At 38.1% G+C, this 13,061-nt stretch overlaps 1 protein-coding gene across 2 annotated transcripts; it reads right to left on the reverse strand.

Annotated features, from left to right (window-relative positions):
- Window positions 1-2,804: 2,804 nt before the first annotated feature.
- Window positions 2,805-3,950, reverse strand: LOC127084436 (uncharacterized). 2 transcript variants are annotated; one of them, XM_051024881.1, is made up of 4 exons: window positions 3,778-3,950; window positions 3,478-3,606; window positions 3,109-3,279; window positions 2,805-3,035 (listed from the first exon to the last, which is right to left on the reverse strand). In XM_051024881.1, exons 1-4 carry the CDS (start codon window positions 3,853-3,855, stop codon window positions 2,937-2,939), a joined length of 477 nt encoding a protein of 158 aa, XP_050880838.1. In that variant the 5' UTR covers window positions 3,856-3,950; the 3' UTR covers window positions 2,805-2,936. The 2 variants fall into 2 exon arrangements, with proteins under 2 accessions (XP_050880838.1, XP_050880840.1); XM_051024883.1 differs by having other exon boundaries at window positions 2,805-3,032; window positions 3,778-3,941.
- Between the last annotated feature and the right edge of the window lie 9,111 nt (window positions 3,951-13,061).

The raw sequence follows: 13,061 nt of genomic DNA on the forward strand, positions 1-13,061 counted from the left end.
CTACCAGGAAGTAGTATTCGACCAACTGGGGGTGATTCGACTGGGCTGGGTGAAAAAGGATCAACATACAACTGAGACTCCAGAGGGATCTCTTAAAGAAACGGTTAAAAATGGTCTTCGATTAAAGATTCAAAATTCAAATAAGGGAGGGAACTTCGCCCTCATTAGAAACCGTGAGAGCACACGTGGAGCATAGTGGATGAATGCGCGCATGCAAGGTGCCATGTGTCTCGACGTGATTGAAGAACCATCAAAGAGGTTATCTCGATCCAGTATAAATATAGGGTCTTAGTGTTATAAAAGCATGTGTCAAATTGTGTATAAAAATCTGTAAATTTACCAAGTATTCGTGTGAAGAAGAATCGTAAATCACAAAATGTACGTTCTTTACACCATTGTTAGTTATTTCAAAGCAATATAAATTTGTCTTTACTTTTTCCAGAAATATACTTCCTTACTTCTTCATTTCAAACACCATCCTTTTACTTTGTCATTTGCATTTTTAAGATTTCCTTGTTTTTTCCTTGCTTTCAACATTTACTTTACAATTTTAAGATTCCTGTACTTTTGACATTTACTTTGTCATTTACAAATCCTTTACAATTTCTCTCGTTCATATCACCTTTTTTATTAGTTTTCAAACTCTGATTTGGCGCTTATTATTGAGCATTCGTTACTACCACAATTCATTTAAAAACAATTAGCACATGTCCTAGATCAAACTGATCGATCCTGCAAGTAACCAAATTTAGAAATTTGGAAGATCAGCGGTTGTTTACCGATTTTCAAGGTAAACAGTGACTGAGTGTTAAATATTTTATAAAGCACAAGGAGTTTTTGTAATGTAGTATGGATAAATCACACACACGCACAAATTATTTTAAACGCCTATATTTCTCAAATAAAACAACCTAAAAAGCTTTTGGAGCTTAGCCAAATGAATCAGGAACTGTCAGAAATAGGTTGAACATGTTTTTTTTAAATGTATAATCGGTTGAAGCATATTCCCAATCGATTAGGTTAGTGCAGATTATGTCCATAATCGGTTAGGAGAGTGTCTTAATAAAAGGTAACAACTCTTTATCCAAACTTTCCAAAATGGGCATTTTGAATCAATTATTTAAGTCATCTAATTGATTTACTTAAGGTCCCAATCGATTGGGACAATAAATTGGCCCACTTATCTTTTCCTTTTTTGAGCCAACCAGAATCGTGAGCTATCTCACTCTCCTCACTCTCTCTCTAAAAATATTTTTCTACTTTCTCTCATTATAATTTAGCCATAGCGTTTTAAGATAGTTCTTGTGTTTACTGAGGAAATTTTTGTTCTGGAAAGGGTGATATTGTAAATTCACCAAAAGCTATTTTCCTTTGGTTGAGTAATTCTTCTTAAGAGAGTGTTTCTTTGGATTCAAAGCTAAACCCTTTAAAAGATTTGTGTGCAGATTTAGTATTAAGTTGTCAGTTTGATTCGTGAGCTTAGCCTGTGTGAAAGCTCAAGTTTAGTTCGAGATTATCCTGGTGTAAAATATAAATTTTGTTTGTGGTCAGCCCGTGTAAAACTCCTGTTTGGTTCGAGATTAGCTTGGTGTAAAATCTCAATTTGATTTGTGCTCAGCCCGTGTAAAACCCTGATTTGGTTTGGAGGATAGCTAGTTCAAAACTCCACTTTAGTTCGAGATAAGTCCGTGTAAAACCCCGGTTCAGTTTGGAGGATAGTCTGTTCAAAACACCACGTTCAAACCCCCACAATTCATCCCACTCTTATGTATGGAGTCACATGTTCAACAAGAGAAATGGAGGTGAAGGATACTCTTTGGTGCCACTGGTCTTTGGAATGGGATCCTGTTGGCTAGCTATGTAACTCATGGCGTTTCATCCTTCTCGAGGGGTCGGTCTTGTGGTTTCTGGTTCATGTCCTCTTGGTGGAAAGGACTATCTCTTCTTTATATCAAAATATAGGACACCTCTAATTGGTTTATAGATAATATTAGTAAGAGATTTGGTTATGGCCTTTACACCTCTTTATAGACTAACCCGTATGGTTGGGGCTACACCTTTTAAGGATAAGTTCCATAGGCTCTTTAATATCTCTGAGCAAAAGGAGTGGTTTGTGGGGAATATTGGTATGTGGAAAGATGATGTTCTAGTTTGAGATCTGAGGTGAAGGAGACCATTCTTTGTTTGTGTTGTGGTGAATTGTCGATCTTCTTTCTATTATCCAGGAAATTAGTCTCTCCTTGGATAGAGATAAGTGGTGGAGGAAATGCTAGGGATGATGTGTTTTTGGTAGCATAAACTTTTTCAGCTCAACTGGATCTACCTACCCCTACGACCTCTTCCTCCACCTTTGAGAAGACGGTTCTTCCTCTTATTTAGGTTAGTTAGACCCCTTTTAAAGTGATGCCTTTTTTTTGACAATTTATGCAAGATGCAATCCATACTAGAGAGAATCTGCATAAATGTTGGATTATAGTTGATTTAGACGAGATTAACTACCCATGTTGGTAGGGTGTAGGGGATGGTATAATCAGTTTCTCATCTTTTAGTAACTTGTAAGGTTGCTTTATCGATGTGATATAGGTTTTTTTAATGGTTTGAGTGGTTAGTGGTCCTCTCTGGTAATCTTAGTTCTCTTTTTGAGATTTTTTCCTCTTGAGATTTTTTATTTTTATTGAGAGGTATTCTTTTGTACTTTTTGTTTCATTTGTTTTCTTTAGTGACACTAAAAAGTGCTATCGGTTTGCGACTGCTTGTGCGTTCTGATAGCACCGTTCTATGTAGTTAGGTGGACTATTTCTACATATTCATTAAAAAAAATTGAAATTCACCATATTCATGAGAGATACAAACTTTTCCACCCATGTAAAGTAGGAGAATTAAAGCATTCATAACCATAGATTTTCTGATCAGATACAAGAGCTGTTGTTGGATCATTAATCTTGTGCAACTTCCCTCCAGTTTTGAATAGCTTGACATACTACTTGTTCAACTAATTGTACATTCATAGTTCGAGAATCTTCATTGTTCTCCTGCTACACATAAAACTATATGAGTGATTTTTTTTTAGTTTGTGTTATGTAATATATATCATTAGCAAATACGTACTTTGTTCCCAACAGCTTCTAGACAGAAGTTATCAACACAAGAAACCCTAGCCTGCAAAACTTCAAGACCAAGTTCTTCAAAGGCCTCCAAGATGAACACTAGCAATCCCTTGCAACTCCTTTCACTCAGCACCTTGATCACAAACCCCTCTTCCTGTTCCTCAACCTTAAGCTACAAAATCAATAATAACAAACTCAAATCAATTATTAATCAAGTACATGTCAGTTTATGGGACTTGATCATATGTCGGTTTATCTTCTGTTTGTTCGAGTTGGAATATCCCTTGACCTCTCTTTATCATCTATATATCTATTGCGTGTTTCAACAAAAGAAAAAAATTAATCAAGTTCTTGTTTATAATATATGTACCTTAGGCATTGGATCATATTCAATAACTTTCTGTGCTGTTGCAACTGCAAACAGGTTCAACTCTTCCAGTTTTTGCTTCAAATCTTGTATATATTCCGTTGCTTCCAATATCACCGAAGTTTTCCTTTGCTACATTAACACGATGAAAGATTCATGATGCATGACAAAATATAGTTCTTCCAAAAATATCTAAACATAGTAGAAAAGATGCTATGAATCATGATGGAAAATTAATGAAATTTGCGAGAAAAGTTCATGTATCCAGAAAGAGAATAGAAAGACAAGTATGAGAATAATCACGGAAGTGGAGTATGTGATGGAACGTAGCAGTTGTAAGTTTCTGTACATGGCTGTTCTCTTGTGAACCTTAGAAACCATTCTCTCTCTCTCTCACTCACAAGATATAGAAAGAAGTTATAATTTACACAAAGAAATCTAAACAATATCTGTTGGTTTATAAAGAGGATGTGGACACAGAATCTTGTTGATCACATGTGAAGCAGTTTTGGAATTATCATATGTATATGAAAAGTTTTAACTTCGAGTCTCTTGTTTTTTTCTTCTTGTGATAATCATATATATTTGTCCTTGAATTATGTTTGTTCCTCTCAAGCTAATAAAGACCTAGTTTGACGCGGCATAATTTTACGGAGATAGTACCAATAAACTATGGGGAATTTTGTATGTGTAGAATTTTAAATGGATTAAGAAACAAAATTGACAGCTAATCACTTATCAAATGTACAGAAGGAAAATCATGTTGTTAAGTAGATCTTTCATTATTTAGCCCAAACATTTTAATGTACTTTGTTTTATTATCGTTAATTACTTGTATTACTTTGAATTATTGCACTAATTATTTATGAAAACAAATTTGCACTAATTTTGTAGGATGATATATAGATACACGAGCTTGGAGTATTTTTATTTTGGGGAAATGATAAATGTAAAGGAATTTTTTAGGTACCTTTACTTAGAATCAAATATTTATCTTTTAAAGAGAGATTAATTAGTATGCACTGTCAGTGTAAAAAGATTTACACGGTCGCTTCATCACCATCACCCGTTTGCATTACTTTATAGATTTTTAAAATAAAAGTCAAACTTATTTTAATATTCAACATCTATGATTAACTGACGGTGTAAAATTATTTTACATTATCAATGTATTTCAATTAAATCCATCTAAATATTATATGGGTGGAATTCCAAAAAATATATATTACAGGTAAATCGAAACTCGCTAAAATTTCAGGAGATATAATATATTTAACTCTTAAATCTTTAAACCATTAATCTCAATAACAACAATATTTAAAATTTAATCTCAACAACAACATTCAAACTTCAATATGAATAACATACATCAATAACTACGACTAACATAAATAATTTATAATCATCTATGAATGTCATAATGAATAATGCATATTTTAGAAGGTTTTAATTTTCTGACTTTTACTTCTAAAATCATGCAACATATGGTATCATTCGAAATCTCTACATGTCATAAAAGATAAATATTAGTAAAAAGAATACAAAGTAAAAAGAATACAAAAATAAAACATTTATTTACTAGTTTTCCCATATCCCATCTTGATGATCATGAAGAATAACATGCAAATAATCTTAATCATTTTCATCAGATGAGATACATACATGTATTGCAAAAGAAGGGGTCTCAAAATTTTAATCTTGATTTTCATCGCTATCAGGAATATGGTTTCCTTGTAGAACAATTGACCATCTAGTTTAGAAGGATCAATGATATAAAAAACTTATTTTGCTTGGGATGCCATGATGAATAGTTCATTCATATAAGCGGTCTTTCGAAGATCAACTCGTGTGAATCCTAATTCATCGGTTTCTATACCAGTGTTATTGTCAATCGACTTGTAGTTAAATAAAGACACTTTAAGACTAACATATTCAATCTTCAAAATCTCCTTAATGACCCCAAAGTATGTTCTAGATGTTAGTATTGGATTGTTATCTTCGGAACTAGAGAAATACATGCATTCAACTTCAACCATAACCCCACTATTTTGCATAATACTACGATCATCCTTTGATTTTGTATAAATGAAATTTTTGTAATTTTGTATGCACTCCGAGTTATTACATTAAACTTAGGCATACATGGCATCCATTAATTGTCCCCAATGCACTAGTCTCTTTAGAAACCATTTCATTAAACCAATTTATGAAAGTTTTGTCATACTTTGTCAACATCAATTTTTCTCTCATCAGAGGGAATTTTTCCTTGATAATACTTTTGTGAGCGGACAAGTAAGGTTGAACTTCATCAACATTATTCAATATATACAAGTGTGCTTGAAGAACTATATATTGCTCCATTATTTTAACGTTTAAACCTTGAGTACCTCTACCTTTATATCTTCCTGTCGCATTACGCAAAAAACTGGCAGGAAAACAAAACAACAGAGCCGCCACCGTGTGTTATTTATCCCAAAAAGAGGGAAAGGAAACGCTCGAAGTAAACCTGGAAAAGACATGGTCTCGCGACCAGAGAAAGATGGGATCGGGAGTCGGTTATGCGAAGGGAAGGTATTAGCACCCCTACGCATCCGTCGTACTCGACGGGATCCACGCACAAAAGAATAGAAAAAAGGTTGCTAAAAACTGCTCAAACACTGCACAAGGCTGGAAGGACACACAGAAAGATAAAAGAAACGGGACTCGGCAGGATATCGCATCCTGGGCCTACGTAGTCTGTCAGGCACAGACATCAGAGTTGACGTAGTTCGGGACAGGGGAAACGTGCTCGCTAGGACGTCGCATCCTATGCATACGTATCTTCTCTGACTGGAGAAGAATCAGAGCACTCGTAGCTCGGCTAACGCACGCCAAACAAAACACAAACAGGAAACCGACCGCCAATCGCTGAACTTAAGTCAGACTCCACACAAACAGGCAAACATGGAAACCGAATGCTAATCGCTGGACTTATATCAGACTCCGAACCAACAAACACACACACGGGAAACCAACTGCCAATCGTTGGACTTACGTCGGACTCCTACCAGAAAGGGAGAAACAACTCACACAAACAAAACAAAAGGTTGCCCGGAGAGATCAGCTCATCTCCTGCCTACGTACCTCATTTGGTATGAGGATCAGGGCGACGTAGTTCCCCTACACAGGGAAAGAATTTCTAACCTAACCAGATACAAAGGGAGACACAAACTACTAGGGAGACTACGACTCGAGCCTAGAAGTTGTCATGCATACGATCCCTATGTTAAGGTTTCTATCTAACTTGCACAGGAAGCAAGCTATCCTAAACAGCACCAGCAAATACATACAAGCACACAAAGTAAGCACACACACTATATGCACACAATTGGGCTCATACAAGGTTAGGCTGTGAAACACAAGCCAACTGGAATCGGGTGTAGTTAGCTCTTAACCCTAACATTGAGAGTTAGGGTGAAGCAGATGAAATGGGAAGTGAGGGTAAGACCTCACAGCTCTTATCCCTGGCCTGGGAGAGCTTCAGACAAATAAAAGTGTGGGAGTTCAGAATGTAGGAACTCTTCTCCACATATGACTGACACAACAAAGATTTTGGGCTATTATCCACAATGCATCAACACAATGGTGTGAGCAGGGTGAATGACACAACTGAATAGCAGGGGATGGATTGCACATCCCTTTTATCTGCCAATTGCCTCTTAAGAGGTCTTTACCTGCTTGGCACAAAAGTAAACATTCACAAGCATTGCCTCTTAAGGAGGGCTTCAGACAGGTGCCTGCCCACATAACATGATAGGTCTTCCAGACTACATGAAGTCAGGAAAATTATACCTCAGTGGTTAAGCAACCAAGCAAAGCAAAAGCAAGTTCAAAAGAACTCAAAGCAACTTAGGTACCTGTTGAAAAATCTAAACCAATCAGTTCACAGTTCAGACAATCAAACAGACAACAGTCATCAGGCAATAGTACACAGACAGACAAAGCATTAGGCCATAATGAGCAAAGCACAAGCCATTAGGCAACTTGTTCTCAAAGCCTACAAAACAACTCAATATTATCCAACATCAATCAAGTAATCAACTCAAATGAATGAGCCATTCCAATCATGGTAATGTGCCTTTGAACCTGAAATCCACAATCTAAACAGTGAGTCCAAACCACTAGGTCAAAGCCTAGGATCAAAAGTAGGTCAAACATTCAAAACAGAACTTGAAATTTAACATGAATCAACTTCAATCACATCTTGAAACATTCCAAAAGGTCTCACATCAATATCATTAACCCAAAGCATTTCATGATCAATTGAAGTTCAAGGCAATTTTAAAGCTCAAATATGATCAACCAGAATGAAAAATCTTAATTAAATCAGAAATGATTCAAATAATTCCAACAAAATTCATGAGCAATCACAACATCTATAAGATGCATCACACAAAAAATCAGGAGCATAAGATATCATTTGGCATGGCAAACACATCATTCAAGTTGAACATCACAAGGTGTGAAACAAATTGTCACACCAACTTAGCACATTCATAAAACAGAAATGACAAGTGATAAAAATACCAAATCAACACCAAAATGTCAAGCAATATGTCTAGTTATAGCATGCAAAATTTCACATTCATTGGATCAAAGACCAGCATTTCACAACATGATAACCAAGGCAAGGTCAAATATGGACATGTACTCAAACATTCTAGCACCAAAAAATATCCAACCAAGCACAACTTGCATTTTAATAATCATAAAAAAGTAGACAACATAAGGATCATGATGCAAAAAATTATAGGTCATTTGGATCAATTTTCAATTTATAGTGATTTTTAGAAGTTCATGGAAGAAATTAAAAATGAAATGGAGCAAGCATGGCAAATATGAAGGAAATAGTGAGAAAATACAAGGCAATGGGAAAATGCTCTCGCTCAGACTCGAACCACGGTGCATTTTGAAATGCCAAGTGCGCCAAATGCCAAACGACAGCGTTTGGACCTGCAAACCCTAACACGCGCGCTATGCATGGATTTGAAATCCGTAGGTAATCCTCATGCGTTTCCCATCTAAATCCGCAGGAAAACTGGAAACGTATGAACATGATGAAGATCATGAAGATCTTCATCTGGAAATTACCAGAAATGAAAAATTGTTCCAGAAATCACAATTAATCACAGCATTCGAATCACCAGGTCACGTACATGCAAGATCCACGAATCATTCATGCAAAAACATCAAAACATGCTTGGATCGAAGGAATCACAAATTGACATCAAAACTTTAATCGCATGTAACTTTGTGGATATAGCACCAAATCAGTCCAAATTTTCATCAACATTCTCACCATTCAAAGATCTACAAGATCATCATAACAATTTGCAAAAATAAGGAACTCGAATTCTGACCTGTTGAAGAACAGAAGTTGATTCAGCTTGCTTCAAGGCCTGACAATGCTTCAATTCTCTTCCAATATGCTTAGTGAGGTGAATTATGATGAAATGGAAGCTCAAATGCTCATGAATTCAACTGAATCTCCAACTGCCATGGATGCTTCACACCTTGAACATGAACAAGAACGCAACGATTTCCTCTGTTTCCACGTGCAAATATGCTCAATTATGCTTCATGATGATGAATTGATCACTAGAAAATGCTTAGGTTTGAAGAATTTTGCAGAAAAAGTGAGAGAAATCTTTTGAGAATTTGTGAAATCTAGATCTGAAATTGATGATTCTGATCAAAACAGTTATGATTAAGCATATATACTTCATGCTAATCATGTTTAGGAAATGTTTAGGACCAATGCAAAAGAGTTTAATCCATTTTGTGGTGTAAGTGCAAAAATGCAATTTTCACTCCATGCACCCTCATGCACGTGAACAGTGCATGTTCTGGCCCAAAACCCACTTAAAAACATCCCATGCAAGGTTTGAAACTGATTTGGTATGCATATGTCCCACAAAAATGAGTTTATGCAATTTCTTCCCAAAATCTTCATGAGTGAGCACATGCCTATGCAATGAGATTTCATGTCAAGTAATGGTATGCTTGGAAAATACATGTTACAAGGATCAAAGTGCAAAAAGAACCACTCAAATCGGAGTTTTGGTTTGAAAGTTATGCTCATTTGAAGTTTGAACCACACTTTGCCATGATTGGACCATATCTCCTCAACCACACATGAGAAAACCATGATCTTGGACTTTTTGGAAATGGGAGAGAAAGATATTCAACTTTCATGTTGGACAAAATTTCATTTGAAGCTTTCTTGATGATGTAAGCTTGAGTTGAAGTTGGTCCAAAACCTTTCCATTTTTGGAAAGTTCAAATTACAGGTCACCTGCTATTTTTGGAAAGTCTTGATCTGACTTCAAATTCTTCAATGTTGATGTTTGAGATGTCAAATGAGACTTGTTTGAACATGAATGAGGCATCTCTAACCACTTCTCACCTCCAAATCCATAGTTGACTATGCAGTCGACTTCTGTTGACTTTTCAGGGCCTCAGATGATTTGTACATGGACTGATGAATTCTGAGCCTTCAACACTTGGCCAAATCACTTCAAAATGATCCTTGAATCATGTGAACTCATGGGAATCACCCTAGGGCTTTGATCTCATGGAGAATGCTCTTGTTGCCTTGCACAGTTGAATCTCCTGACCAGTCTGACTAATGATATGATGGACTATGCAATGACAATGCAATGTTAATGACCTAGACATGAAATGCATATACAAATGGGAGGTGCAAATTTGAGGTGCTACAGCTGCCCCTATTCAATAAACGGGGAACCTGAACGGATGAGAGCAACGGCTGTCAGACCTTCAAGGTAAACAGGGATTGAATACCGGAGAACCGTAAAAATTTGCACTTTGCGAGATATGAACAAGGTATTCGCAATAGTAACCAGACCAGACGTTTACCGACGACTCTACTGGGGCGTTTGATTTTTATCAAAGGGAAGATACAGCCAGACGTCAGCGGACGAATGGGAAAAACTCAACGTTTATCGAAACCAACGGAGAGGTGACCAGACATTAACGAATGACTGGGAAAGACTCGACCAGACGTCAACGGACGAACGGGAGAAGCTCGACGTTTATCGACACCAACGGAGAGGTGACCAGACATCAACGAATGAATGGGAAAGACTTGACCAGACGTCAACGGACGAACGGGAGAAGCTCGACGTTTATCGACACCAACGGAGAGGTGACCAGACATCAACGGATGAATGGGAAGACTCGACCAGACGTCAACGGACGAACGGGAGAAGCTCGGTGTTTATCGACACCAACGGAGAGGTGAACACTTCACTGGGGAAGGAAAAAGGTATTTGCAACCGGAAACCAGACAGGACGTTTACCGACGACTCTACTGGGGATCTTTGGCTGGGGAACAACCAGACATTTACCGATGACTGGGGAAAATACTCGACGTTTACCGACATCGAAAGATGATGTTTACCGACATCAAAGAAAGGTGACCAGACATTTACCGATGACTGGGCAACAAGATTTACAACCAGACGTCAATGGACGAATGGGAAAAACTCAACGTTTATCGACACCAACGGAGAGGTGACCAGACATCAACGGATGATCTGGGGAAAAGAAAAACAACCATACGTCAACGGACGATTTGGAAAAACTCAACGTTTATCGACACCAACAGAGAGGTGAACACTGGGGAAAAAGCTAATACAACCAACGCCAACAGACGATTGGGGAAAAACTCAACGTTTATCGACACCAACGGAGAGGTGAACATATATCAACGGATGAATAGGAAAAGGGTACAACTAGACGTCAACTGACGAACAGGAAAAACTCAACGTTTATCGACACCAACGGAGAGGTGAACATACATCAACGGATGAATAGGAAAAGGGTACAACTAGACGTCAACTGACGAACAGGAAAAACTCAACGTTTATCGACACCAACAGAGAGGTGACCAGACATCAACGGATGACCTGGGGAAAGGATAGATGTTACGCACATCGAAAGATGATGTTTACCGACATCAATAAAGGGACGACCAGACATTTACCGATGACTGGAATGGGACTCGATGTTTACCGACACCAAAACAATGGTGTTTACCGAAACCAAAAAAGAACACATGCGGGTGTAGACGTGACACTTACCGCCTCTGCCGGGGATATGGTCTGATTAGGTTTAACACATGAATGCATATGTTTGAATTTTTCTATGGCGTAATGCTCCATATTGAATGGAAATGCTACGCGATTTGAGGATGCAATGATTACTACATGCAAAATGCAAATGATAGAAATTCCTGCTGAGGAGCAAACGGATTGCTCTGCCGAGCACACAAACTGATGAATTCTCCAACACTGTGGGGAGACTCTGTTTGAAGAATATGCTTTGCGGGGGAAAAGCACCAACTTCTCACTCATGCTGAGGAATAGCATTGCTGCTGGAGAGAGGATAGATCCCAACGGGGATAACCTTCACCAAAGCCAATCCACTCGGGGACTCTGCTAGGGAAACAACCAATGGCGACTTACTGGGGAGAACAACCAATCCACAGGTAGGATAAACTCTGCTGGAGATAACTTTCACCAAACTTGATCCACTCGGGGAACTTGCTGGAGACAACCATCAACACAAACCCTCTGCTAGGGAGATCCGCTAGGGGAAAGGCATAACTCTGTTGGGGAAGTAATATACCAGACCACGCTGGGGGGATAGACATCCACAACCCTGCCGGGGAAAAGCGCTCATGACCACGCCGGGGATAGCAGTACTTCAATCCAGACTGCTGGGAAATAAAATGCTCTACTGACACCTCCGCTGGAGAAGCCACAACCTTCCAACTCGGTGGGGAGTAACACAAACTAGTCGGGGATACACCCACTTCCAGGCCTGCTGGGGAGTTGAAAATCCTTAGATCTGCTGGGGATAGAATAGCCTCGATCTTGCCAATCCACAGGCGCCTCTGCAGGGGAAAATAGTTCTGATAACTTCAGATTTGCTTGGGGAATCATCCTCAACCCGGCTGAGGAATTCCTGATCTTGACTATGCTGAGAAACAAGTCCCGAACTTGCTTCACCTGCTGGGAAGATCCCATTCTCTTACACTACTGGACAGTGCTGACAACATCCTTGAACGAACCGTGGCTTTTCTGCTTCAGCCAGGAATCAAAGGCGATAACCTGCAAAACCAAGACAAACATGCCCCAGGGGGTTGCATGGACAAGATACGCTCAAGTGTCCTCAACATTCAAAATGATTTTCAAATGTTTTATCTTTCTGCATGTTATTGTCTAGCCTTCATGTTTTTATATGCAATGTTTATCAAAAATTCGGACGTTTTTGCAAACAAAATAGTAAAAATAAAAACAAGAGCAATTTATCTGAATAACGACTTTTATTGATTGAAAATGGGCCTGAAAAGGCGAATACATCGGGAAGCAATTCCTAGAAAGAGGTAATTGCGCACAAAAGGAAAAATAAACTATCCTAATGGCAATGTGAACACGGCATCCACTATTTCCCAATTCTGTGATGACTCACAGATCATCAGTTTCCTCCCAAATTCCTTGCTTTCCGAGAAGAATGATTGG

The sequence above is a fragment of the Lathyrus oleraceus genome, chromosome 5 (assembly GCF_024323335.1).
Source record: "Lathyrus oleraceus cultivar Zhongwan6 chromosome 5, CAAS_Psat_ZW6_1.0, whole genome shotgun sequence".
NCBI lineage: Eukaryota > Viridiplantae > Streptophyta > Magnoliopsida > Fabales > Fabaceae > Lathyrus > Lathyrus oleraceus.

Bases quoted from the DNA above. Each gene is read 5' to 3' on its own strand.
- LOC127084436 (XM_051024881.1), bottom strand. From the start codon at position 3,855: ATGGTTTCTAAGGTTCACAAGAGAACAGCCATGTACAGAAACTTACAA. The intron at 3,607-3,777 runs GTGATTATTCTC...GTGTTAATGTAG, and splicing joins CCATCACATACTCCACTTCC to CAAAGGAAAACTTCGGTGAT. The intron at 3,280-3,477 runs GTACATATATTA...TTGATTTTGTAG, and splicing joins AATATGATCCAATGCCTAAG to CTTAAGGTTGAGGAACAGGA.